At 37.0% G+C, this 27724-nt stretch overlaps 1 protein-coding gene and 1 long non-coding RNA gene across 6 annotated transcripts in view; one reads left to right on the top strand and one right to left on the bottom strand.

Moving 5' to 3' along the window:
- Positions 1-13945, bottom strand: part of LOC130455017 (uncharacterized) — a 47551-nt gene extending 33606 nt beyond the window's left edge. The window contains exons 1-3 of one of the 2 annotated variants that reach the window (XR_008912785.1): positions 13847-13945; positions 8587-8763; positions 4500-4554 (exon numbers count right to left, since the gene is read on the bottom strand). This is a non-coding gene — a long non-coding RNA (uncharacterized LOC130455017). Of the gene's footprint in view, positions 1-4499; positions 4555-8586; positions 8764-13391; positions 13471-13846 lie in introns of those variants that run through there. The other variant, XR_008912786.1, reaches the window with a different exon arrangement.
- On the top strand, positions 7783-27276 carry LOC100023149 (cytochrome P450 2C19-like). Of its 4 annotated transcripts, none has more exons than XM_007478769.3 (10): positions 7783-8027; positions 9658-9968; positions 12229-12391; positions 14553-14702; positions 19246-19406; positions 19736-19912; positions 20587-20728; positions 22862-23049; positions 23955-24096; positions 26767-27276. In XM_007478769.3, exons 2-10 carry the CDS (start codon positions 9789-9791, stop codon positions 26955-26957), a joined length of 1494 nt encoding a protein of 497 aa, XP_007478831.2. In that variant the 5' UTR covers positions 7783-8027; positions 9658-9788; the 3' UTR covers positions 26958-27276. The 4 variants fall into 4 exon arrangements, with proteins under 4 accessions (XP_007478831.2, XP_007478829.2, XP_007478830.2 ...); XM_007478767.3 differs by having other exon boundaries at positions 9655-9968; XM_007478768.3 differs by having other exon boundaries at positions 7783-8154.
- The last annotated feature ends 448 nt before the right edge of the window (positions 27277-27724 follow it).

Below are 27724 nucleotides of genomic sequence, written 5' to 3'. Positions count from 1 at the left end.
AGAATGGCTTGATTTTTTGTACAATTGATTTAGCTCATTATAAATATGAGTAATTAAACCTTTGTCAGAGGTTTCTATGAAGATTTTCCCCCAATTTGTTGTTTCTCTTCTGATTTTAGTTATATTGGTTTTGTTAGTACAAAAGCTTTTTAGTTTGATGTAGTCAAAATTATTTATTTTACATTTTGTAATTCTTTCTAATTCTTGCTTGGTTTTGAAGTCTTTCCCTTCCCAAAGGTTTGACATGTATACTATTCTGTGTTCTCCTAATTTTCTTATAGTTTCCTTCTTTATGTTCAAGTCATTCACCCATTTTGAATTTATCTTGGTGTAGGGTGTGAGGTGTTGATCTAAGCCTAATCTTTCCCACACTGTCCTCCAATTTTCCCGGCAGTTTTTATGAAATACTGGATTTTTGTCCCAAAAGCTGTGATCTTTGGGTTTATCATATACTGTCTTGCTGAGGTTGCTTGCCCCCAGTCTATTCCACTGATCCTCCTTTCTGTCTCTTAGCCAGTACCAAATTGTTTTGGTGACCGCTGCTTTATAATATAGTCTGAGATCTGGGACTGCAAGACCCCCTTCCTTTGTATTTTTTTTCCATTATTTCCCTGGATATCCTTGATCTTTTGTTCTTCCAAATGAACTTTGTTATGGTTTTTTCTAAATCAGTAAAAAAAATTTTTGGAAGTTCCATGGGTATGGCACTAAATAGATAGATGAGTTTGGTTAGGATGGTCATTTTTATTATATTGGCTTGTCCTACCCATGAGCAGTTAATGTTCTTCCAATTGTTCAAGTCTAGTTTTAGTTGTGTGGAAAGTGTTTTGTAGTTGTGTTCATATAGATCCTGTGTTTGTCTCGGGAGATAGATTCCTAAGTATTTTATTTTGTCTAAGGTAATTTTGAATGGGATTTCTCTTTCTAGTTCTTGCTGCTGAGCTGTGTTGGAATTATATAGAAATGCTGATGACTTATGTGGGTTTATTTTGTATCCTGCAACTTTGCTAAAGTTGTTGATTATTTTGACTAGCTTTTTGGTTGATTCTTTAGGATTCTTTAAGTAGACCATCATGTCATCTGCAAAGAGCGATAATTTGGTCTCCTCCTTGCCTATTTTAATGCCTTCAATTTCTTTTTCTTCTCTAATTGCTACTGCTAGTTTCTAATACAATGTCAAATAATAGAGGTGATAATGGGCATCCTTGTTTCACTCCTGATCTTAATGGGAATGGATTTAGTTTATCCCCATTGCAGATGATATTAGTTGATGGTTTTAGATATATACTGTTCATTATTTTTAGGAATGACCCTTCTATTCCTATGCTTTCTAGTGTTTTTAATAGGAATAGGTGTTGTATTTTATCAAAGGCTTTTTCTGCATCTATTGAGATAATCATGTGGTTCTTGTTGGTTTGCTTGTTGATGTGGTCAATTATGTGGATAGTTTTCCTAATATTGAACCAGCCCTGCATCCCTGGTATAAATCCTTCTTGATCATGGTGGATGACCCTTCTGATCACTTGCTGGAGTCTTTTTGCTAGTATCCTATTTAAGATTTTTGCATCTATATTCATTAGGGAGATTGGTCTATAGTTTTCTTTCTCTGTTTTTGGCCTGCCTGGCTTTGGAATTAGTACCATGTTTGTGTCATAAAAGGAGTTTGGCAGAACTCCCTCTTTGCTTATTATGTTAAATAGTTTGTATAGTATTGGGATTAACTGTTCTTTGAATGTTTGATAGAATTCACTGGTGAATCCGTCAGGCCCTGGGGATTTTTTCTTAGGAAGTTCTTTGATGGCCTGTGGGATTTCTTTTTCTGATATGGGATTATTTAAGAAAACTATTTCTTCTTCTGTTAGTCTAGGCAATTCATATTTTTGTAAATATTCATCCATATCACCTAGGTTGGTATATTTATTGCCATATAGTTGGGCAAAGTAGTTTTTAATGTTTGCCTTAATTTCCTCTTCATTGGAGGAGAGATCCCCCTTTTCATCCTTGATGCTGTTAATTTGCCTTTCTTCTTTCCTTTTTTTAATTAAATTAACCAGTACTTTGTCTATTTTGTCTGTTTTTTCAAAGTACCAGCTTCTAGTCTTGTTAGCTCAATAGTTCTGTCACTTTCGATTTTATTAATTTCTCCCTTAATTTTTAGGATCTCTAGTATGGTTTTCTTCTGGGGGTTTTTAATTTGTTCGTTCTCAAGTTTTTTGATTTGCATTTCCAATTCCTTGATCTCTGTCCTCCCTAGTTTGTTAATATATGCACTCAGGGATATGAATTTTCCTCCAAGTACTGCCTTGGCTGCATCCCATAAGGTTTGAAAGGATGTTTCACCGTTGTCATTTTCTTCAACGAAATTATTAATTGTTTCTATGATTTCTTCTCTAACTATCCGATTCTGGAGTATCATGTTATTTAATTTCCAATTAATTTTTGATTTGGCTCTCCATGTACCCTTGCCGATCAATGTTTTTATTGCCTTGTGATCTGAAAAGGCTGCAGTTATTATTTCTGCTTTTCTGCATTTGAGTGCCATGTTTCTGTGACCTAGTGTATGATCTATTTTTGTGAATGTGCCATGTGGTGCTGAAAAGAAGGTGTATTCCTTTTTGTCCCTATTTATTTTTCTCCATATGTCTATTAACTCTAATTTTTCTAAGATTTCATTCACCTTTTTTACCTCTTTCTTGTTTATTTTTTGGTTTGATTTATCTAAATTTGATAGTGGTTGGTTCAAGTCTCCCACTAATATGGTTTTACTGTCTATTTCCTCCTTCAATTCTCCTAGTTTCTCTATTAAAAATTTGGATGCTATATTATTTGGTGCATACATGTTGATTAATGATATTTCCTCATTGTCTAGAGTCCCTTTTAACAAAATATAATTACCTTCCCTATCCCTTTTGATCAGGTCTATTTTTGCATTGGCTTTATCAGATATCATGATTGCAACTCCTGCCTTCTTTCTATCAGTTGAGGCCCAAAAGGTCTTACTCCAAACTTTAATTCTAACCTTGTGAGTGTCAACCCGCCTCATATGTGTTTCTTGAAGACAACATATGTTAGAGTTTTGGGTTCTAATCCAATCTGCTATTTGTCTACGTTTTATGGGTGAGTTCATCCCATTCACGTTCAAAGTTATGATTGTCATTTGTGGATTTGCTGGCATTTTGATATCTTCCCCTAGTTCTGACCTTTCTTCTTTAGCTATCTCCTTTTGAACCAGTGATTTACTTTAGGTCAGTCCCCCTAGTACACTCCCTTGAGATGCTTCCCTTTCTAGCCCCTCCCTTTTTATGCTCCCTTCCCCTCCCCCCTCTCCTTCCCTCCCTTTTTATACTCCCTCCCTCCCCCTCCTTAATTTTCCTTTCTTTCTTGCCCTAATGGGTAAGATAGAATTCAGGATCCCACTGGATCTAGATGTTCTTCCCTCTCAGATTTGCTTTCACTGAGAGTAAGGTTTAAGTAATTCCACTTCACACTCTCTTCCTCTCCTTCTCATATGAGAGTTCTTCCCCTCCCCTTCCCGTGTGTATCTTTATATGGGAAAGATTATTCTATTGAGTCCCCCCCTATTTCTTGAAGTTAATCTTAGTATTATCGACATTTCCCCCCTCCCTTTTCCTTTCTTTGCCCCCACTTTCCCCAAATATTCTTAATGCCCCAATCTTTCCCTATGCATGTTTCTTCTAACTACTCTTATGATGCTACAATTTATGAGAGTTACACAAAACATTTTCCCCACATATTAATATGAGAGGTTTTTTTCTAAATAAACTCTAGGTGAGTTTGTGGACGACAAATTCAATTAGTTATTAATAGGTATGGCAGTCAAGAAAAGTAAGGGATAGAAGAGAACAAAGTACTTACATTTTAATAGAGAGAAGAGTGGTAAATTTCTTTTTAGACCCTTAATGTCTTTAAAAAACATAAAGGGAGTTAAATAAAACAAAAGGGGCCCTGGGCAATATTTGGCTCTGTTTTTAATGTCTTAAGAAGAGAAGGAAAGGGATTGAAATGTACTATGCTATGAAGGAAAAGAGGAGGAAGGGGAGAAATTTTACTATCTCACATAACTGAAATTAGAGAAATAAAGATTATACAAATCTGGAAAAGGGGATGAGTGATGAGTATCAAAGGAACCTTGCTTTCCTATATGGACCAAAGGGACAATTTTTAAAAAAGCAGTCACATACTTGTATACAGAGAGTTTGGCATAGAAATACATAAATTTTAACAGGAAAATAGCTCAAGGAAAGGGGGAAGAAGTTAAGAAGGAGAGTAGAATTGATGAAGGATAAAGCAAAAGCAAAAGAAATTATAGTATTAGACGACCAATCACAAAAGGGAGATTAAAAGCAAATAAATAAAGAATAAAAACTTGAGTTCAGGAACTTAGTAAAAAGAGAAAAGAGGCAATGGAGTAGAAATACATTGCTTTAATTAACTAATTTTTAAGTGGATCTGTCATATTAGAGAAGACATACTCTTACCCTTGAGTGATACCACTAGAATCCTATGGAAACTGGAATTGTATCTGGCATAGTCCTAAGAGAGTGAGGCAGAGGAAATACTAGTCATATTAGTCATATAGGTTTGATTTAATATTAAGAAAACATAAGAGGTAATGTTAAAAATAAAAACACAATGACATAATTATACTGAGATTCAGAAAAGAATTTGACAAAATATATCTATTTCCATTTTTAAAAAACTTAAAAAGCAGAAAAAATGAAAATTTGCTTAATATGATGAATATTTTTCTAAGACCAAAATCCAATACTATATGTAATTGAGATAATTTAGCATCATTTCCAACAAAATCAACAGTGAAGCAAGAATATCATCACAACAATTATTTGATATAATGCTAGAAATAGTAATAAGTTAAGAAAAAACAACTGATAATAAAACAATAAAACACCTTTTTATAAACACAGACCTAAATAACTAGAAAGACGATTGCACATGGTTATATTTCACTGCCAATATAACAGAAATAAATATATCACCTAAACTAATTTGTTTATTTGATTCTATATCAATCAAAATACTATAAGATTATATTTTAAAGCCAGAACAAAATAATAATGAAGTTCTAGTATGGAATAGATTAAATATACAACATACAGAAGCAAATGAACACTGTATTACTCAATAAACCCAAAGGCTCTACCTACTGGGGTAAATACTATTCAGCATATCTTCTGGGAATTTTTTTTTGCAAATATTTTATTATATATACTTGACTTAATTGAAGTAAATGTTAATATAATTACACTAAAAAAACTTCAGTTATGCATCAAAGTTAAACTGTTCAAAATTCTAATACCACTAATTACATGTAAGTCACTTCCATAATGGACCCCCAACTTTCTGAAAAAAATTAAGTTTAGACCAATATCTCATATTAAATACCAAGATAAATTCCCAATGAATACATGGTCAATTATAAAAAGGTCACATCATAAAATGGAAATAGCTTTCATAAACACAAAGAGGAAGGGTTTGTGACCAAAAAAAAGGATAGAAAGGATCATAGAAGCTAAAATCAACTCTCTCATTATATACAATTTAAACAAAGCCATTGAAATTAAAATTAGAAGGTGAAAAATGGATAAAACTTTTTAGCAAGTTTCTGTAATATTTTATTTCTATAATCTCTAATAATTTCCAAGATATATAAGAAATAGATCCAAATATGTAAGACCAGGAACCATTTTTCAACAGATATTTCACAACATGATGAACATGGAAATATGTGTTGCATGATAACATATGTATAACCTGTATCATATTACCTGCCACCTCAGGGAGGAGGGAGAGAAGAAATGGAGGCATATAGATAGCAGAATTTCAGAAGATTATTATTAAAATCTACATATAATTGGAAAAATAATTTTAAAATAGATGGAAGCAAGATATAAATAGCCATTTATCAAATGAAGAAATTCGAGTTGTCATCAACTATATGAGAAAATGCTCTGAATAGCTAATAACTAGAGAAATTAAAATAAAAACAACTTGAAGTTTATACTTTATGCTCATGAAACAGGCAAAGTTGACAAAGGAAAATTATAGTGGTTGGAAAGGATATGGGAAAATGAACACTCTAACACACAGTTGGGAGAGTTATCAAATAGTCCTTTCCATTCTGGAAAGCAATTTGAAACTATTCCCCCAAAGTCAGCAAGTTGTATACACCCTTTAATCTAGCAATGCTACCACCAGGCTCATATCACAAAGAAATTAAATAATGAAGAAGAGGATTCATATGGACAATGATATTTATAGCAGCTCTTTTTATTTTAGTAAAGAACTGGAGTAAAAAGAAGTACCCAGCAAGGAAACTGGTTAAACAAATGTATATAAATATAATGTAATATTTTTTCTATAAAATTCCATTTCAGAGAAACCTGTAAAGATTTTCATGAACTAAATCAGAGTGTGTTATACTGATGGTACTATTTCTACTTGCTGTCCTTTCACTCTCAGCCCTTTGCAATCTGGTTTCTAACCTTATCATGCAAAAGAAACTGTTCTCTCCAAAGTTCCATTTCATTGAGTAAAAATATGCTATATAGTAAAAAACATTTTACAGAAATTTTAAAAGATTAAGACTTCTGATACACGCGGTGATCATGATGAAGCAAATATCCTTCTTCCTGACAGAAAATCAATGGACTCAAGATATAGAATGAGGCATTTTTGGACAGGGCCATTTAGCTTAACTATGCTTAAAGTTACAAGGATTTTGTTCTTTTAGTCAGTTGGGGGAAGGAATTGAGGAGATAAAGTAGAAATGATAGTGTTCCCCCTTAAGAAAGTCATCTAAAAGAAAATACACAGAAGATAACAGAAAGTAGTTAGAAAAGAAAGTAGTAAAGCTTTAAAAGTAGCATTTTGTGTACTTTTAAAAAGCAAGCAGCATGTAATTGAAATTTGTGTAACTATACACTATCATCTTTTTTTGTGTTCTACTTTGTATGTGGAAATGCTTGTTTGCTTTTGGTGCTTAAGTGCAGAATAAATAAAATAAAATTTAAAAGTAAAAAGAATAGCAGATGACTCCACAGTTACAACCCAGGATGATGGGAAAAAATAGTCAATATATATTTATTTTTAATAAAATCCCTCATGCTGTTCTTGGAGACAAGATGGAAAGATGTGGGCTGGGATACACAATCGTTAAGTTTAGTAATGCTTGAATGCTCCAATGATTCAAAGCCAAGAGTAATCATTAATAGGAAGATGTCAACTAGAAAAGGAAGTCTCTAATTGTGTGTCCCAGGGATCTATCCTTGGTCCTGAGTTGTTCAACATTTTTATCAAGTACTGAAAAGAAAGCATACAAGTCTATCAGATTTGAAGATGGCATGAAACTATGGAGGATAGGCAATACTTCTTAACATTTAGAGCTATCTAAAAGAGAATAGAAGGAGTGGTGAACTCTTTAGCAATAGAAATCTTCAAGTAGAGGATGATGAGGTAAATTCCCTTAAAGGTCTGAGATTTATGGATTAGAATCCAGGGTTCTTTCCATTACAATACCATGAACGAGAGCAAGGTTTCACCACCTGAAGGTCCCAGTAGTTGCTTGGGAAGTTAGTTTATTCAATCGAATGTGGAAACTAGTATGACTTAAATAAATGAACAACACCCCTCCCTTCCCTCTTCCAACTTCTCTCCCCTCCCTTTGCTGTCCTGTTTTGCCTAGATGGAACACTGCAGGGTAAAACTGCGTAAAGCCCCAGGATTCGGGTCAATTAAAGGCAAGATCAGTCCTATTGGTCGAAATTCCAGGATGTGTAAGTGCTCCAGGAATCCGGAAACTTAAGAAGGAAGTGGAGATTGAGGCGAAATAAAATGAAAGCAGAACTGGTGAAGCCTGATCTTGAGGGGGAAAAGAATGCATTGGCCGCTATCTAGCAGCGGAATTAGTAGAAAGTTGGTGTGGATCCCTGACTCTGTGAGGGAGTGAGGAGGAGAACCAGACTCCGCAAGAGATTGCCGGGCTTAAGGTACCTGCAGCAACTTCCTTTTCCTGAGGGTGAGCGGCTCACGGGTGGTACAGTGGAAAACTCTCTGAATCTGGAGTCAGAGGTATTTTGTTCGCGTCTCTGCCTGTTCACGTACCTCTGTGACTGAGTAAGTCTCAATTTAAAAGGAAATGGTAAGGGATGACGTCTGGTACTCCCTGCACATAGCTCCAAAGCTCCAGTCCCCAGATTCTTTTGAAAAAGAACAGTCTTAGATCAATAACAACTCCTTTCTGTGGCCACAGAGTGCCCTCCCCACCCCTCCATGGTATAAAAAGAACACCGGAAATCTAATGAGATGAAGTTGAAGGTGGGGCTGGCTTTGGAGTCAGGAAAACTGTGTGTCCTAGGACAAGTTGTTTAATGTCTCCATGTCTGATTGTGTGTGCAACCTTGTTCCGTCCCACTAAAGCATCCATTTAAGCAGAAAACATCAATGGAAATAAAAAGGACAGAAGGGAAACAGATCAGAAGATGAACATCTCAAAATTATTAAAAGCAGGCTGAGTTCAAAAAGATAGGGCGAAAACACCTCCCCTACCTTCTTTCCAAATGGAGGAGGTATCCATGGAAGTGGAATATTGCAAAAACTTCAGATTTTCCCCTTATGTATCCATCATTTTGATTAGATTATCATGATGATCCCTTCATGATGCTTTCCTTTTTCCTTTTAAAAAACTATTGTTGTAAGGGATTGTTCTCTGGGAGGCAGGAAAATCTAGGTGATATAAAAACAAGACGTTAATAAAATTTATTTTTAAAGGAAACTAATCAGGAGAATGATTTTTAAGATTTCCATAAAAAACAAATATCACCTTTTATAAGGATCCATAGCCACTAGGGACAGTTTTGAGATGTCATTCTTCTAATAGAATGCCAACTACATAAAATGTTATAGCAGCAGTTTTTGTTATAGTAAAGGAATGGAGACAAAGTAGATGTCTGATTGGCTAACAAATTGTGATACATGTTGAAATGGAATATCAATGAACTTTCAGAAATGATAACTATGAGAAATGATAATAGAGAAGCATGGGGTGATATGAACTCATGCAAAATGAAGTAAGCAGGATCAGGAAAACAGTATGCATAATGAATACCACAATGTAAAGAGAAAGAACAGCAACCATAAAACCTCAACTGAAAACTGTGTAAGTGTAAAGATCAAGCTTGGCTCTGGAAAAAGAAATTCTCCTTCCCTTCTTTGCAGAGTTTAAGCTATGGAACACTGCATATACTGTCAGACTTAGTTGGTATGCTGGTTTTTTTTTGCTGAATGGATTCCTCCGTCCCTTCCCACCCCCCACCCCTTTATGTTCTATGTTATAAGGGATGGCTCTTTGAGGAGGAGAAGAAGGGAAGACAATAAAAACAAAAGATGTCAATAAAGGTGGTTTTTTTTTTTTAATTCCTCTGTTGGCTACCACCTCTAGCTAGAACTTGCTTCAGTACTTTCTTACAAATAATTAACTTTTTCATTAAGAAATGACCAGGAAATAAGCGATTATTTCTCAGATCAGTTTGATACCATGCCATTAACTATATAACTGTGCTCTCCATTGAAAATTTAGAGTTAATTAAGGGATCTTTTCTTCTTTGTCTTTATCAGCAGGTCAAAGTCCAAAGGAAGTAAAGCCATAATTGCCCAGGAAACTAAGGAATTGTTTGCTTGCTGATCTTCTGTGTGTTATTCATAAGCTTTGGATCCTAAACTCTGTTATTTTAGCAATAAAGAAAACACCCATGGACCCATCTGTAGTCACTGCTCTTGGTCTGATATTCTGTGTGTCATGTCTGCTACTCATTTCGGCATGGAGAAAGGGCTTTGGAAAAGGAAAACTCCCACCTGGGCCTACTCCTCTTCCAATTATTGGAAATCTGCTGCAGTTAGATACTAAGAATATAAATAAATCCTTTTGCGAGGTAAGTATTTGTAAATAGCCCATGCATATTATATGTGTCCACATAGTTGAAATGTGGTTTATAGGGATATATAGATACTTTTAGAGTCCTCCTTGCCTCCTCTTTTCCCTGATGGGCTTTGATTCCTACCAGGCAGAGAGATAGCTACAAGGCTGGCTGCTTTGCTCACTTCAGGGAAGGTGTTCTGAGGTAGAATTATATCCATCTACTCCCTTAATTATTTTTCATCTAGGGAAATAGATTTAGATTCAAGTTGTGCTCCTGATTATTATTCCATAACAGAGAATAAGTGCTCCAAGCTATATCCAATTATCAAACAATAGTTATTCAAAGACCATCACACAGAGTCAGCAACAACAAATAACCCATTTATCCAATCTAATAGCAAACAGAAATCTAATATAGTTTAGAATATACCAGAGAAAAGATAGAGAATTAGTTCTCTCACTGGGGGAAGATATAGATCTCAGTTCAAATGAGTGAGCATTCCCCAGTTTCATCTAAGGGGATATTCCTTGAAATATCTTGAAGGTTAAGTTGACTTGTGCAAATGGGGCTCTAAACAATGAACTGTTGGGAATTTGGAGGCAGAACTTGGATAAATTATTTTGAAGGTCTTTTTGGGGGTGTTGGTTTATTTATAATAATAATGCCCTCAGTCCTGGGGTCTAATATTAACAAGAGGAAGTCCATTCTTTAGTAATGTTCACTTTCACAACCAAAGTATTATTCCTGTGGCCTTTTTTATGAAGACAGCATGCTATGCCATTTGCAGCCCTCCCCTCAATTCTTTTCAACCCAGAGAAAATGTATGGGGTGTGGAAAGTGTTTGGTGGTTAGATAATGCCCAGATGTAAATATTAAAGGGGGAGGGGGCACACTGGAAAATATGACAGAGGAAGAGATCAAAATGGTTAAGTTACCAACTCCTCTATATGTCAGCTTCTTCCCAGAGTCTTTGTTTTCCTCCAGAGACCTCTCTCTAAAGAGAACTAGTGCCTAGCATAGAACTTGGTACAAAATATAAACTTAAGAACTGTTTGTTGAATTAAATTGAATATCTAAAATTAGAATTGCATTAGGTAATGTCTAAAATCCTTTCAGCATTAAACCTATGGTCCTATGATTACGAAAAACCCACCGAAGAGGAAAGGTCAATCAGTTGATCTGAGAAAGAATTTCTATTAAGGTCAAAGAGCTCACATCCTATAGGAGAGACAGAATTGATGAGAGACAGAGAGAGAGAGAGAGAGAGAGAGAGAGAGAGAGAGAGAGAGAGAGAGAGAGAGAGAGAGAGAGAGAGAGAGAGAATTGAGAAAGAGAATGGATATGTACATATATACATGTATGTGTATATATATATATATATATATCATCAATGGAAAGCAATTTCAGAGGAAAGGCACTAACAGTGACTGGTGAAGAAGGGATGGGATTGGAAAAGACTCCTACAGAAGGTGGGATTTGAGATGAGTCTTAAAGGAAGCTGGGGAAGCAGGAGGCAGAGGTAAAGAGGGAGAACATTCCAGGAATAGGAAAAAATTACTTCAAATGCATCAAGTCAGGAAATGTACAATGAGGAATGGCAAATAGGTCAGTGTAGATGAATTGTAGAGTGTGTTTAGAGAGGTAAAGTATAAGAAGACTTAAAAGGTATAAAGGTCCAAGGTGTGAAAAGCTTTACATGCTAAATAAGGACTTCATATTTGATCTCATAGATAAAATGGAGCCACTGAAGTATATTGAGTAAAGGGTTAATATGGTTAGACCTACACTTTAGAAAAATCACTTTAAACACTAAGAGGAGGGAAATTGGAGTGAGGAAAGATTTGAGGCTGAGAGACCAATTGAGATTGCAGTCTGCTAGAGAGAACAGAAAGGAATGGAGTCAAGGGAACTTATAGAGAATATGGTTTTGACAAGAAGAAAAGCCACCTGATTTTCAGAGACTGGGAGAAAGAAGGACAGAGTTCCAAGGATGATGAGATGAAAAGAAAGGGAGAAGAGGTAATTCATGGTAAATGAGATACCTACCAATTTTCTTGGTAAAATAAGAAACAAAGTTCTCTACTTTCTCTAGCAGAAAGAAAGAAGATAGAGGGAAGTATGGAAGACAAAAAAGAAGAGGTCTGTGATGTAAATATCAAAAATATTGTGATGAAGCAATTAATGAGTTAAAAATTTCCCTCATGAGACTGGCAATGGCAATCTTTGCTGTTTACCATCAAATTCATCAAGTTTCCTTCTTCTCTTCCAACAGCTGGCAAAAACCTATGGTTCGGTATTCACTCTGTACTTGGGTTCTGAGCGTGCTGTTGTGTTACATGGTCAAAAGGCAGTCAAGGAAGCTCTGATTGGTAATGGAGATGCATTTGCTGGCAGAGGAAGCTTCCCAATATCTGAAACCATTAACAAAGGATTGGGTATGTTTCTGTTTGATATAGGGCAAAGAATTCAGGGAAAGTTAGGGATGTAGAAAAATAGCATTCTGAAAAATTAGGGAAAAAATTGACATCAATTCAAGTAAAGCAATATTTATTAAGTGCCTGCTGAATGTCAACTAAAATAGTCCAAATACTCTTTTAGGAGCTTATATTCTACCAAGTAGGTTGGAGATGGGAGGGAAGATTCACATAGATAAATAAATACAAAACCTATACAAAAAGTAATTTGGGGTTTAGAGGAAAGCACTAGCTCCTGAAAGAATCAGGGAAGACTTTGTAGGAGGTGGTAGTTAGAGTAAATCTTACAGGAAGTTAAGGGTTCTAAAAAGTGGATGATAAGAAGGAAAATATTCTATATGAGAGACAGCTTATTCAGAGCCACAGAGACAAGAGATAGACTGTCATGTTTGTGGAACAAGAAGCCCATTTTGGTTAGACCTTATAGTGTGTGAAAGGGAATAATAGGCAGCAAATCTGGAAAATTTGATTAGAACCAAGTTATGAATTGCTTTAAATGCCAAGTAGAAGTAATTTTGATCCCAAAGGCAACAGGGAGCTACTGGAGCTTAGAGAGGAGGGGAGAAATCTAGTCAGATCTGGCAGCTGTGTGGATTTTTGATGATAAAGGAGAGAGTTTGGAAGTAGGTATAGGTTAATTTAATACTCCAGATCAGAGGTACTAAGTGCCTGAATTAGAGTGGTGGCTTTGTGAGTGAAGAGAAGATAAGATGCAAGATATTTTGAGAGGGTAGACGAGACAAGACTTGATGACTGTTTGGATAGGGGAGTGGTGAATCAGAAAGAAAAAGAACAAGCATTTATTAGGCACCTATGTGCTAGGCATTATGCCAAGTACTTCCTAAATGTTATCTCATTGGATCCTCACAATAATCCTGGGAGGTAGGTGAAAATCTCCTCGTTTTATAGTTGAGGAAACTAGGGCAAACAGAGATTAAGTGACTTATGCAGGGTCACATACCTTGTAATTTTCTGAGATTGGATTTGAACTGGTCTTCCTGACTCTGGACCCACTGTTCTATCCACAGTACCACCTAGTTGTCAGAAGAGTGGAGATTAAGGAATTAAGAATTGATTCAAAAATTCTAAACCTGGGAAAATAACATAGAAGGATGGTGGTGCTCTCAACAGAAATAAGAAAGGAATAGGTTTGTGGTGGGAGATAATTGAGTTCTGTTTTGGAAATCTTTAGTTTCAGATGTTTATGAGACATTTAGGAGGAGATATCCAGCAAGTATTTGTTGATGTGGTTCTGGAGTTCAGGAGAGAGACTGAGGGCTAGATATGTAGCTCTGGAAATCAGTTGCATAAAGATCACAGATCATTGAGTTTATGGGAGCTAATGAGATCACTGATAAAGAAAGGAGAGAGAAAAAAGGGAAAGGGACCTGGGACAAAGCCATGAAATATACTCACAGAGTTAAGATATGTATCCATATCAGTCTCTTCCAGCTGGACATCCACCCTGTGGTGTTCTGGATCTACCAGGAACTTATCTTCTGACAATCTAACCAATGTTTTCTGCTTTATCTTGCCCATGGAGATAGCATGAAACCCTTGCAAAAATTCAGTTATAGAATGTGAAGAGTATTCCTTTTATCTACAAATCTGGTAACTCACAAAATACAAAAAACAAACTTTCTTTCTTTGATTCCAGTGCAGTCTAAGAAGATTTTTGGTCCTCTGATCCCAAAGATGCAGAAGTAGAGAAATAAGACTAGTGTTTTCCAAACTTATTCTAAGGCCTTTAATTACAACCTAAATCCATTTTGGACTTTAGCTTGGTGGCCTCTTCTCACCAGAAGGAGGATGAGATTGTAGGACTGCTCAAGGTGACCATGGTGGTCGATGAGTCTGATATGGAATGGGGCAAACAAGGATGAGAGAGAAGGAAGCAATGTGCAACTCTTTCTCCGTACCCCATCTGGTTCTTCTAGAACCAGGAATGTGAGTCACAAGCTCTTTAGTATGGACTTTGAGGGGAAGGGGAAGCTATTGAATCTAAAGGTGTTTTTATTCATATTTGCTGGACTTGGCCTTATTTTCTTTCTCATTTCTCTTGCTCTCAGAATTCGGTGAAAGAAAATTTCTTTTTCTATTCTCTCTCTATGCCCTCTCACAGGACTGCTTTTCAGTAATGGAGAGAGATGGAAGCAAATTCGTCGCTTCTCCCTCATGACCCTGAGGAATTTCGGTATGGGGAAGAGGAGCATTGAGGAGCGAGTCCAAGAAGAAGCAAAGCGCCTGGTCGAGGCATTAAAAAACACAAACGGTTGGTATTTGCTTATCTTTCATTATTAATGTTAGCAAATCTTGTTTCTCTAATGACTCATACAGACCAAAGTTGGGTTCAAAGGATTTACTGTAATCTACACCCACCCTGGGTGTATAACTTTTTTGGCTCTGTACTACTTTAAATCCTGTGGTATTCTCTGGAAGCTTTGGAGGATGGAGGCTACTGAGGCAGCAGTCACAATGCAAAAAGCACTGATAAAGTTCACATTGAATTTCTAGGGGAGACAGTGTGGTGGGAAGTCAGTAGACAAGCATTGATTACTTTGCTAAATACAAGGGATACAAAGAAAAAATCACCCTGCTAGCCCTGCAAAATGTCTTTGCTCTGGAGAGCAATTACCTTGAATTCTAGGCTTTAACAATTTTTTCTTTATAAAGAGAAGGCATGTGTATTTTGGGGATGGGAAAAGGGATAGGAAGTTTCAGGTCACTGTTTAATGCTACATTTTGATCTTAATCAATGGAATGACCTGCTCTAGAATATTTTTTAAGGAGCCAATTTCCTAAAATATTAGAATAATATCATCACATCTGGAGTTTAGAACATGAGCATATACAATCATAACTTTCTTCATCCTTTTATAGGTTTGGATTTGTGTGGTTTATAGAAGCTGATTATTTTCTGTTAGGTACAATGCTCTTCATTTACATAGCTGCCACCAGGTGCAGAATGGTATATAGCAATGTTCATATTCCAAGGACTAAGCCCTCATTAGTCCATCCTTCTATTACTTCCTTTCTTTCAAAGCATTTTAAGTCCCTGTGAACAAAATAGAAGTTTTAAAGTATCCCCCCCAAATACCTTTGACCTTAATTATGTTCTCAGTAAAAAAAGTGCTCATTTTGAAATCAGAGAATATGAATTCCAATCATCTGATCTCCTCTATTTAAAATAGGGTAAAGTAGATGGTGCTATGACTAGAGCACCAGGTCTGGAACCAAGAAGACTCATCTTTATGAGTTCAAATCCAGCCTAAGACACTAGTATTGTGACCCTGGACAAATCACTTAACTCTGTCCACTTCTATTCTCATCTCTAAAATAAGTCGGGGAAGAAAATGGCAAACCACTCCAGTATCTTTGCCAAGAAAACCCCAAATGGGTCATGAAAAGTCATACACAACTGAACAAAAATAACAACAAATTTTAATGTGATCTGGGACAAATTAGCAACCTCTTTGGGCTTTATTCTCTCCCTCTGTAAAGTACTGAATAGGACTAGATATTCTCTGAGGTCCCCTGCATCTCTTGGTCCCATGATCCTATGAAATAACATATTGGATATCTGTATTCTTCTCTGTTGGTTGAGTATACAATTCTCTGAAAGTCCACAAGGTGGAGATGCTTCTACATGAAAAGAGACCTCTAGGAGTTGGTGTCAAGTAGCTTCTCCACTTCCCACACCTAAGGAAATTACTGGGGGAACCTGATAAAATAGTTTCTGCTTCAGGTAAACCCTGACCTAAATGACAACAATCTTTCTCTAGAAAATGCTAACAATACAGTTTTCTGCATGCAATTCTTTGAAACAAAACATTATTTCTGGTAATATGCACTTTTCTTAACACAATCACTATGAAATAACCTGTAAAATTCAGTACACAAAATAAAATTGGCAACATGGAAAACATTTTTTTCTTGCTAGTAATTCCCTAAAATTATATGACCTTTTGTGCTAAATCAATAAAAAATCTATTTCATACAATATTCACTTTTTATAATACAAGAAATTCATCGTGCCATAAATACTGTTCATAAAAAAAAAAATCCTTAACACTAAAACATTGTTTAACCTGAATCTTAACCTTCCACTGTCAGATGGCCATGTGAGGGTATTGTACTATATACTATACTTCTGTAAATCTCTCTTACTTGGCTGCCCCCTGAAAACCAAGGAAGAGGTTGCTGGGACTTTAGTTGAAGATACCAAGTCTGGCAAGACACCAAATCTGGCAAGTCAGAAGACACCAAGACTGACAAGGTCTCAACATTGTCTAAGAGTCCAAAGGACTTGCACTAGTTTTAGAGGCATAATTACAACACAAAACTTGAATTTTAAAGACAAACATTGAAAATGCAATAAAAGCACAGGGAAATCTTTACAATGGTAGGGCAAACAAGACCAATGAAGTACATACCTAATAGGATTGCACATAGCTATAAATATGCATGGTTGCCAATGCAAAAGTTAAAAAAGGTTACAAATAAAATGCCAATATTTGAAGTTGTGTGAATCTTAAAATTTCTCAGACTCTACCTTGGAACATTATCTTAAGGTTATGATTAAGGTTATTCCCCATTTAAACAATGGAGGTACTTGATCAGGAATGTATTGGGAACTTTAAAATTACTCCACCCATACTTAAGCATCCCTTAAGGGGAAGATAAAGTTGTAAACTCCTTACTGAAGAATGAAAAAGTACTTAACTCATACTTATAGTGAGGCAAAAGCCCTTAAGCTAGGTCTATTTTTAGATCTAATACAAAAGGATGCTAAGTACCTATGAAGGTCAAATTAATCACTAAAAGGTCAAGCAACTTAAAAAGGGCAAGCTTAGCAAAGAGATGTGAAGTACTCAGAAGATATAATCTATCCAGAGAAGGTGAGAACTAAAAACTAAGAATGGACTGTCCTAGGAAAAGCATCTACTGTGATTGATAGATGTGAAAATTTAGGGGAGGTGACACAAGAGAAAATTTTCTTTAAAAGGAAGGAGCTGGAGGGCTCTGGAATTAATTCAGCTTTGGAAGCTGAATTGGAGGTCAGGAGTCAGAGGAGGCTGCTGGGTCTCTGAACACTAGAGTTTTGCTTGGAAAGATCTTGTGGTGAGTGATTAAAGACCGACTTAGTTTCTCTCTTAAAGAGAAAGGCCTAGGCCCTAGCCTTTTCCTACTATTTCCTCTTACTGTCTCTTTCCCTTCCCTTAATTCCTTCATTTGTATTAATTAAAATCTCCATAAAACCCAGCTGACTTGGATATTTCATATGTGGGAATTTTTCCCATGGCGACCACTTATTTTTGTTTTTAAATCAAGACACTAAAAATTATGTTTACAATTTTTGGCAATTCACAGTCTTGAAACCCATATTTTTGCAGTCACAGTTGCAAAAGTTGAACATGTGAATGTTGAGAGATGACTATATCTATATAACGCCAGTTCCATATCATCAACTGTCTATTGGGCATTTCAAGCTGGATATCCTGTAGGTAAACTCTAACATATTTAAAACAAAACTCATCATCCCTCCCCTCATAAAAACAAACAAAAAACCTTGCCTTTTCTGAACTTTCCTATTTTCAGATACTCAAGCTTAGTGTCATTTGTGACTCTTCAGTCTCCCTTACCCCTCATCTCCAATCAGATACCAAGTCTTATTGATTGTACCCTCACAATCTATAAATATAGCTCACATATGTCTCATCTCATTATTACTTTGCTTTTGATTCTTGTTACTTCTCATATGGTCTACTGCAATAACCTCTTAATTAATATCTCCCCTTCAAATCTCTTCCCACTCTAATCCAACCTGCATGAATCTTCCAAAGTGATTTTCTGTAATCAGAGAGATGACTTTGTAATTTCTTCCTATTCAGTAAACTCTGATGGCTCCCCATTACCTCTAGAATAAAAAGTAAACTCCTCTATATATCATTAAGAGATGTTTACAACCTTGGCCCTTGCTATTCCAATTTTCTTTCACTTTCCTCCTTTCTACATCCTTTATTGTCTAACCATACTGTCCTTCTAGCTATTCTTCACAGACAAGGCTACTCTTCACTTCCACTTCTTAGAGAATCCTTGACTTTTTTTGAGATTCAGCTTACATGCTTCCTTCATCAGAGGGTCTTTCCACTCCGCCCAATACCCAACTATTAATTCTGTCTCAGATTTTTTTTGTTGTTCAGTCATTTCAATTGTGTCCAACTCTTTGTGACAGTATTTGGAGTTCTCTTGGCAATGATGCTGGAATGGTTTGCCATTTCTTCTCCAGCTCATTTTATAGATTAGTGAACTGAGGCAAACAGGGTTAAGTGTCTTGCCCAGGGTCACATGGCTAGTAAGTGTCTGAAGCCAGCTTTGAACTCAGAAAGATGAGTCTTCCTGACTTCAGACCTGGTACTCTATCCATTGTGCCAAGTCACTGCCCTCTAAGACTATCTTTTGCCATGTATATATGCATATATATGCATATAGTTATGTTATATGTGCCCATTTATGTACCCAATTGTCTCCTACACTCATAAGCACCTTGAAAGCATGGGTTTTTTTAATAGAATCATAGATCTGGATTATTTTCATTAGTGAAATCAATCTAGTGGCAACTGATGTGACCTGTTGATTAAACTTGTAAAGTGCTTATAACTCTAACAGCATCAGCTAAAGTATAATCTACATTGACTGGAAGTCTCAACAAAATACTCAAGGGGCAATTACTCCTAAAAATAATAGTTTCAGTGAAAATTAATTCTAATCTAATCCTAAAGTTTGTCTCTGTCTTAATCTTTCCCATTCTTTAGGATTGCCTTGTGACCCCACATTCATCTTTGGGTGTGCTCCCTGCAATGTCATCTGCTCAGTTGTTTTCCAGAAACATTTTGAATATCAAGACAAGAAATTTCTAACTTTAATGGAGTATTTAAATGAAAACCTCCAAATTCTCAGCTCCCCATGGATACAGGTAAGGCCAAATTCTTACTCCCATTTTACATATCAGAAAACTGAGGATGACCAAAGGTAAGTGATTTGACTGAGTCCTACTGCTTATGTGTTTGAGGTCATAGTAGAACTCAAGTTCTGACTCCAAGTCCAGGGCTCTCTCCACTACTCCAATAAAGTATTAAGGAAGCTCTAGGAGGCAGAGACTGGAATCTAAATCATTTTAGAGGTTGGGGTAAGTGAAAAGAGAGGTTACTATTTTACTAAAGGGGTTTGTTCCATTCTTCACTCCAGAAACTTCTTATCCAATCCATTTTCTCTTCTGAATGTATGATTTGTTCTCCTTTTTAGGTCTACAATCTTTTCCCAAGTCTAATCCATCATCTTCCAGGAATTCATCATAAAGTAATTAAAAACTTTCGTGCACTGAATGATTTTGTTTTGGAGAGGGTAAAGGAACACCAAGAAACCCTGGACCCCAATGACCCTCGGGACTTCATTGACTGTTTCCTGATGAAAATGGAGCAGGTAGAGTTGGGAGCAGCAAAGTTGCAGTTCAGTTGTCATGGATTACATGGCTCCTGTGTAGGGAGCTAGGGGAGCGTTCTTCCCAATGGCACTCACACACACATGCAAATAACAGTAAATGAGTATTGATTTGATCTAGAACAGGAGTTTTTAGCCTTTTTGTGCTATGGACCCTTTTGGTAGTCTGGTAAAGCCTGAAGATTCCTTCCTTAAAATCATATTTTGAAAAAATTGAAGAAAATACTAAATTTCAGATTGAGACTAATGAAAATAAAAATGTAATGTTTTCCCGTTTTAAGTTCACAAACCCTTTCACAATCTATCTCAAGAAACATTTATACCACTTAGTCAACGAATATTTGTTAAATGTTTATTTTGTGCCTGTGGAAATAAGGAAAAGCAAAACCAGTTCCTGCCCATAAGGAGTTTGCATTAGGATGTGGGAGATGGGGGAGGCATAGGTATGTACAAGATTATATAATTTTAATAAGATACTTAATACTCTTTACCTCATTTTCTCACTAAATATTTAAGGAGGGAGAGGGAGACTATGGAATAGCTAGATTAGCCAAGTTAACTACCTGTTTAACATCTCCTGCTCCATTCCAGGTTGTGTAGCTCAGATCTAATTTGGTTAATAGATTTGTCAACTAATTGTTTCAAATCTTTCCTAGGAAAAGCAAAATCCAAAGTCTGAATTTATCATTGAGAACTTGGTCTCCACCACTATTGATCTCTTTGGAGCAGGAACAGAGACAACTAGCACCACCCTAAGATATGGCTTCCTGCTTCTGCTGAAGCACCCTCAGATAGTAGGTAAGGGGACAGATAATGTACAGAATGAAATTCAGAACAAAGTTGGGAGGAAAGAGATTCATGGCCAGTCCTGAGCGGACTCTGCATGGAAAAGTTTCTACGGACATTTAACAAATTTAATATTAGTTATTGTGTCTTCAGGTGCATTCCCTGTCTATCTATCCCACCACTTTGTTACTGATAAAGAACTAAATTATGATTTTTTTTAAATAAGAAAGGGAAGAGGGGATCCAGGACTGTGATTTCATTAGTATGAGGCACTTTATACACACACATGTAGATTAGAAACTCATTTATAATTTATAGTGAGAGAGAGGTGCCTGGTACTCTGAGATGTTATGTGACTTGTCCAGGGTCACATAGCCAGCATGTGTCAGAAGCAAGATTTGAATCCAGAATTCAAGGACCAGTCTTCTTTTTTTACTATGCTTTGTGCTATTTACCTGTGAGTTGTTCCTATTATAACTATTCATTATTTCTTACAAATAAGATGCAAGTCTCACCAATAAGATTATAATTTCATAGATGAGATCTGTACACACCCAGTTATTCCTTTTATGATTATTCATTAGTACTTACAAATCAGATGTAAGGCTCACCCACAAAAAGCTAAAAATCTCATAGATACATATCTATATATAGATTTGCATGAAAAAACTCTGAAATAAGGTACTGGATGATGACTGAGTTCTACAAAGTATGAGGTCAAAGGAGGGAGATCATTTCTGTGGAGGAGGAAATCATGCAAGGCTTGGTGAAGGCATTTGAACTTAGATATAAATAGAATTTTGAGAGGCAGAGATGAAGCCATGGGAAGATAGAAGAGAAGGTTGGAGGGCATCCCAGGTAGAGGCAATGAAAGAACCTAAGAACAAAGACAATATTTGGGGTAGGTAGTATTTCATTTTCAGTCACAGAATCTCAGAGTTGGTAGGGATCCCAGAAGTCAGCACTTCAACCAAGTGATCCTCCAACTTTTGCTTTAAGACTACCTTTTGAGGCAGACTATTTTTGTATGCCTCTAGTTGTTGGAAAGGTTTGTTTTTTTCTTTATATTTAATCAAAGTCTATATCTCTTCAAATCCTACTTGTTTTCCCGCTTGTCTTCTGAAGCCATGCTGACCAAATCTTTTTCTCTGAATTTGTTTAGGTAATATTGGATTTTAAAAATTATATTGTTAAAGAACTCAAGTTTTATCTACTCATTTAAGCCTTATTTTACTTCTTCTTGTAGATAACATATTTTATCAGGAGGTTGAGCCACCTCTTTCTCATATAGTCAGCCCTTATCACATTCATTCTATTAGAGTTAAAATAAAAGAACTGAAAAGAACACTAAAATAAAACTAAATGCAATGGAATTGTAACAACCAATTTCATCTCTGGAGAAGTAATGAGGAAATGTACCTTCTTTTTGTGGAAACACTGGAGGGTATTGGTTTGGAATGCTTCATATGCTCTTGGTTTTGATGAAATTGATCCTTGTTTCAAAGGAAAACCCACTGGGTGGTAGTGGAGTAGTATATATGAAAATGACTGTGATACTAAAACAAAGGTATCAATGAAATCTAAGATATATGTATGTAATAAAAATATTTAGCCTTTGGGTTCTTTCTTAAGTGAGATGTGGAGGACCATTAAGATGAGGAATCCTAGGTTTGCTTTGACTAGGTTTATCTTCTCCACCCTCATAAGTAGAACTCAAAGTAACTGGATGCTTCAATATGACCTGGTCACCACAGTCTAGAAAGAACTAGAAAATATTTTAATTCTCCAATACCCAGTTGTGTGGATAAATAATTTGAATTCACCGAATTTGATAACATTAACAGCAATTGATAACAGGTCTAGCCTCACTGGGCTTAGTGCTTCCTTACCCAAGTGCTGTTTATCCTGTATTTGTCCAAGAACAACTTGAGATCTGGGCCCTGAGGAGCAGAGAGTTATAAGTACTTCCCATGGACTCTTGCCTGGCCCCAAAGACTGAAATGTAACTCTTCATTTTCTCAGGAAGGGGTAGATTGAGTAGCCTTTCATTTCTTATTTAACTCTAGGTGAGAGATCAGAGAAATTGAGAGTGGTGTCATAAGTCTCTCCACTTTTTACATGAATTCTTATTTCCTGCATTGACAGACAAAATCCGTGAAGAAATGGACCAAGTGATTGGCCAAAACCGAAGCCCCTGCATGAAAGACAGAAGCAGCATGCCTTATACGGATGCTGTAATCCATGAAATTCAGAGATACATTGACCTTGTCCCCACCAGCCTGCCTCATGCAGTCACCCAAGATGTTCAGTTCAGACAATACCTCATCCCCAAGGTAGGAGGTGTTTCTCATGCTGGGTGTGATAAAAGAGACAAAACTGGCACCAAATGATTGGGGGGTTTCGGCAGAATCAGGGAAAGGGAACACCTTTCCTTCCTTGAAGCAAACACAATCTTTGTGCCTTTCCTGGCAGTTGTCTGATGTCCCCCAATGAGACCCTTTCTGCAGTCTCATTGCTATGATGCCTCTTCTCTGGGCTTACCTTCCCTTTCAATCACTTCAGGGTTGAAGGATGAATTGTCCATACAGCTGGCACATCTGAAACCATGCTTGAGGTGTCCTAGGTACCACCACTGCCATACTCTGAATTATTTTTGCCTTTAATGAAATGATTTCTAATGACAGCTCCACACCAGCATCTCTACTCCTTCCAAGAAAATTATTAAATCATAGGATTATAACAGAGAGGTCATCTAGTTAAACCTGTACCCCGGACAAAAGCTCCTCTAGCCTCTGCTTAAACATATCCTCTCAGAGTATACTTATCACCAAACAAGGCAGCCCATTCCATTGCTGATAGGTCTAATTGTCAAAATTATCATTAGACTGCAGTGCCTGTACTTTATAAATATTTATTAAATTGAATTGAAATCTCCCTCCTTGTAACTTTCACTCATTGGTCATGGTTTTGCCCTCTAGGGGCCAACAATCTATCTCTCTACACCCTGACTGGGGTGATTTGATATGGTGTAATGAACTGACATGAGTCTGGGAGTCAGGACACCAGGGTTCTAGCCTTGGCCTCCACCAAGTCTGGCCCCTGGTTTGCTTTTTTATAAGTGTGGGAGAGGGAGAAGACAAGGGAAGATTGAACTAGATGATTTCTATGATTCTTTCAAGCTCTAACATTCCAGGGCTTATATTTTATCATTCAAATGATCTGTCTCTCTTCTTTCTAGGGCACGACCATCATACCATTACTGACTTCTGTTCTGTATGACAATGAAGAGTTCCCCAATCCAGAGCAGTTTGACCCAGGCCATTTCCTGGATGAAAGTGGCAACTTTAAGAAAAGCGACTATTTTGTACCTTTTTCAATAGGCAAGATGTTTTTGAAAAATGTTGTATCTGTGTTATCTTAGAGAACCTGGCTTCCAATCCAAGTTCTGCTATTTAATCCTCGCGTGACCTTGAGTAAATTCCTTGACATCTCTGAGCTTCAGTTTCATCAGCTATCAAACAAAAGTTTAGACTAGTTGATCTCTAAGGTCCCTTTTCCCCTCCAAATCTTAGGAATAAGACAAGTATAATTTCTTATCCTTCCACTATTGCTTGAATTATAGTCATCATCAGAAGTGATACCAGCAGTGTTTCCTTAGAGCTGTACAAAATCAATGGGACTTTGGGCAGTTGCCCCAGTTTTTCTAAAAGAAGGGAAGAGCCAAGAACCAATGGCTACTGTGTCTTCTCTTCAAATCTGTCACTAATGCCTCCAAAGGACTGAAAACTGTCCTTCAAGGGGTCCTTAACCAGGAGCTTCTTCTCTCAGGCATAGTTTTCTGAGCATTTCTGCCTTCAGGGCATACCTTGGTACCTCAGGAAGCTGAAGAAGATGGTGGGGTCATCTCAATGTCCCATTGCTTAGGCACTTCTCACCCAAGGTCCTATCTTAGTGACGTTACAATAACCCGGAAATTTTTGTCATTTAGAATATCAAAGTGATTCTTGACTGACAGGTGAGTCTGAAGGGCATTCTAAGACACCTTACTACCTTTCCACTTATCTACTTCTGCCATTAAGGCTCTGTTTGACCTTATCTGTTGTCACACTCATTGCTCCTTTGGAGTATCTGGGGACTCAGCTTGGAGCCCTCTTCCTAGTTGCCCACATTGTCATGGTCCTCCATTAGAACAGAAGACCAGATCAAAATCTTGCCCTTATCCTTTGAGTTCCCATTCCAGGATGAACCCATTGACAACAAGGTAAGTACCAGCAGGGATTGGTGAGTCTATGATCTCCTGGATGACAACAACACTACTTTCAGCTGTTCCCTTTGTTTCAGCGAAGACCCAGGTAGCCATGAGGGTAGTGATGCCCTCACATCTTCTTAGTAAAAAGCAAAGGTAGAGTTTTGTTAAATGTCTACTACAGCCAAATGTTTAGTGGATAGAGCACTGAGCTTGGAGTCATGAAGATCTGAGTTCAAATCGTATCTCAGAAGTTTACAAGCTATTTGACCCTGGGCAAATTACTTACCCTGTTTGCCTCAGTTTCCTCATATATAAAATAGGGAGAATAATAGCACCAACCTCTCACAGTTTTGTGAGTATCAAATCAGATAATAATTACAAAATGCTTAGCAAAATACTTGGTGTATAGTAAGCACCATATAAATGTTATCTATTATTATTATTATTATTAAAAAAGGAAAAACAAGTTTAAAAGAGACTTTTATTCATTAAAAATCAAATAGGAAGCAAATATAAAGTTAGAATTGAAGGTAGACTATTTCAGTTTGAGGTCTACCCTATCTGCATTCACCTCTAAGGAATAGCCAGTAAGAGGAGTTCCTGTACTGGGAAGGGGAAAAAATGGGAAATCTGCAGAAGTGACTGAGAACCTAAGACTTGGGCTAGAGTCTAGCAGAGAGAGAGGACCCTGAGCTGCATTTTTAGGACAGTTTCCTACTGTGTTATAATTCAGATTAGAAGGGAGATGGGATAAGAGGCCAATAGCTAGGCAGGTTCGAAGCAAGGGGCTGGAAGCAGGTCCCAGGATTCTCCAAAAGTGTGCCTGAAGGAGACCAAAGGGGTATGAGCACTATTCTTGGTTCAGACCTTTCTCCACTAAAGGCATAAACAATAACCTTGCACTTGGTTCATGGGGCTGGAGTGGGTTGCTCTCTCCTTGTCCTGAGACAGTGAACCCTTTCCTCTGTGTTTAAAGTCTGGCATGGGAGAGACGAATTTAGGGAAATTTAACTAGAAGGGACTCCTCTCCTATTAGAGCATTGTCTGGGTTTTCAAAAGGAACCATGATGGAATATTAATTGTCAGCTAGGCACTGAATTAGCCAAAGGGCTTAGTTGTTTGCAAGCATGACCCATAGAATAAGGGCAGAAGTACCAGTTGGTCTTAGACCAGAGAAGAAAGGAATAAACCCAGCCTTCACTCCAGTGTCAATGGCATAGTATGCAACTGTGTGGAATATAACAATAACAACATAACAACAATAATAATAGCTGACATTTATGTAGCACTTTCAGATTTGCAAAGAACTTCATAAATATTTCATTTTATCCTCACAACCTTGGGAGCTGAGTGCTATTTTTATTCCCATTACACAGAAGAAAAGACTGAGGCAGTCAGAGGTTAAGTGATTCTCCCAGGGTCAATACAGGTAGTAAATGTCTGAGATCGAATTTGAACCCCGGTTTTCTACACCTGGTCCAGAGCCTGATCCACTTAAAGGTTGGATTTAGAGGCAGAAAGACCCAAGTTCAAATCCTGACTTCCCTATGTGGTCCTGGGTAAGTCACTGAACTTCAATTGACCTCAGTTTCTTTATCTACAAAATGGGGATAATAATAGCACCTACATTGCAGAACATTGCATTGTTCTGAGGATCAAATGAGATAACGAATATAAATTGCTTTATAAATCCTAAAGTTCTATATAGTTAACTATAGCTAGAACAGTGATGGGATGCCTAGAAATAGTGTCTTAGATGACTTTCAAATTTATACTTATCATCTCCATTTGTCTCTTTCAGGAAAACGGGCATGTGTTGGTGAAAGCCTGGCTCAGATGGAGTTGTTCCTCTTTTTTACTACTATCTTACAAAATTTTACCTTGAAGCCTCTTGTTGACCCAAAAGACATTGACGTCACTCCAATTTCCAACGGGTTTAACCATGTGCCGCCTTGTTATGAGCTCTGCTTCCTACCTTCCCAGAACATGTAAAGGACTCCCCCTCCACCAGTTAGAGTGCCTTCTCACTGTCCTTCACACATTATACTCATTCTCTTGCCTGGCATTCAAAAACTCCCTTATTTGGCCCAATATGTACTTTTCCAGCTTGATTTCCAACTTTGACCATAATCAAAATAGATTATAAACCTTCCCATCACCTCCCAGGCTTCCTACCACAATGTTTTTGCTCTCATTCCTTATTCCTTGACTTTTTTCTCCAACTCCTCATCTCTCCATGTTGAGGTACTACCCATCCTTAAAGAGCAGTTCACACATGGGACTCTACAATAAACATTTCATTGTATTCTCATTTTGTCTTCCTTGTTTTGATTTCAGAAATATTAGTCTCATCTCTCTGGAAGAAAGATGACACCAAAGATAGAGTCCAGAACCTGAAATCAGGAGGTCGGAAGTTAAAATTCTGCCTCTAGTGGCTATGTGGTCCTAGTCAAGTCACTTAACACATCAACCTCAGTTAATTCATCTGTGAAAGGGAGATAATGGCATCTTACCTCACAGACTTGTTTTGAGGATCAAAGGGGATGGCATAAGAAAAGTGCTTTACCATCCTTGAAGCCCTATGTAAATGCTAGCTCATATTATTTTCTCTCCAACTAGAATGTAAGACTTTTGTGGTCAGAGATCATATTTTACATTTATGGTTCCCACACAGTCATGAGCATAGATAAGACACTCAATAGCTGACTGGTTTGATATAGACTGAGCAGACTGTCTCATCTTATGAGAACATATATGAA

Source organism: Monodelphis domestica, chromosome 1 (genome assembly GCF_027887165.1).
Source record: "Monodelphis domestica isolate mMonDom1 chromosome 1, mMonDom1.pri, whole genome shotgun sequence".
NCBI lineage: Eukaryota > Metazoa > Chordata > Mammalia > Didelphimorphia > Didelphidae > Monodelphis > Monodelphis domestica.
This window is presented reverse-complemented; position numbering and strand designations above follow the sequence as displayed.

What these genes read in the sequence shown, in the direction of transcription:
- LOC100023149 (XM_007478769.3), top strand. Translation starts at nt 9,789, where the DNA reads ATGGACCCATCTGTAGTCACTGCTCTTGGTCTGATATTCTGTGTGTCA. An exon ending in TCCTGATGAAAATGGAGCAG is followed by an intron (nt 19,913 to 20,586) that starts GTAGAGTTGGGA and finishes AATCTTTCCTAG; the next exon opens with GAAAAGCAAAATCCAAAGTC. An exon ending in GAAGCACCCTCAGATAGTAG is followed by an intron (nt 20,729 to 22,861) that starts GTAAGGGGACAG and finishes CTGCATTGACAG; the next exon opens with ACAAAATCCGTGAAGAAATG.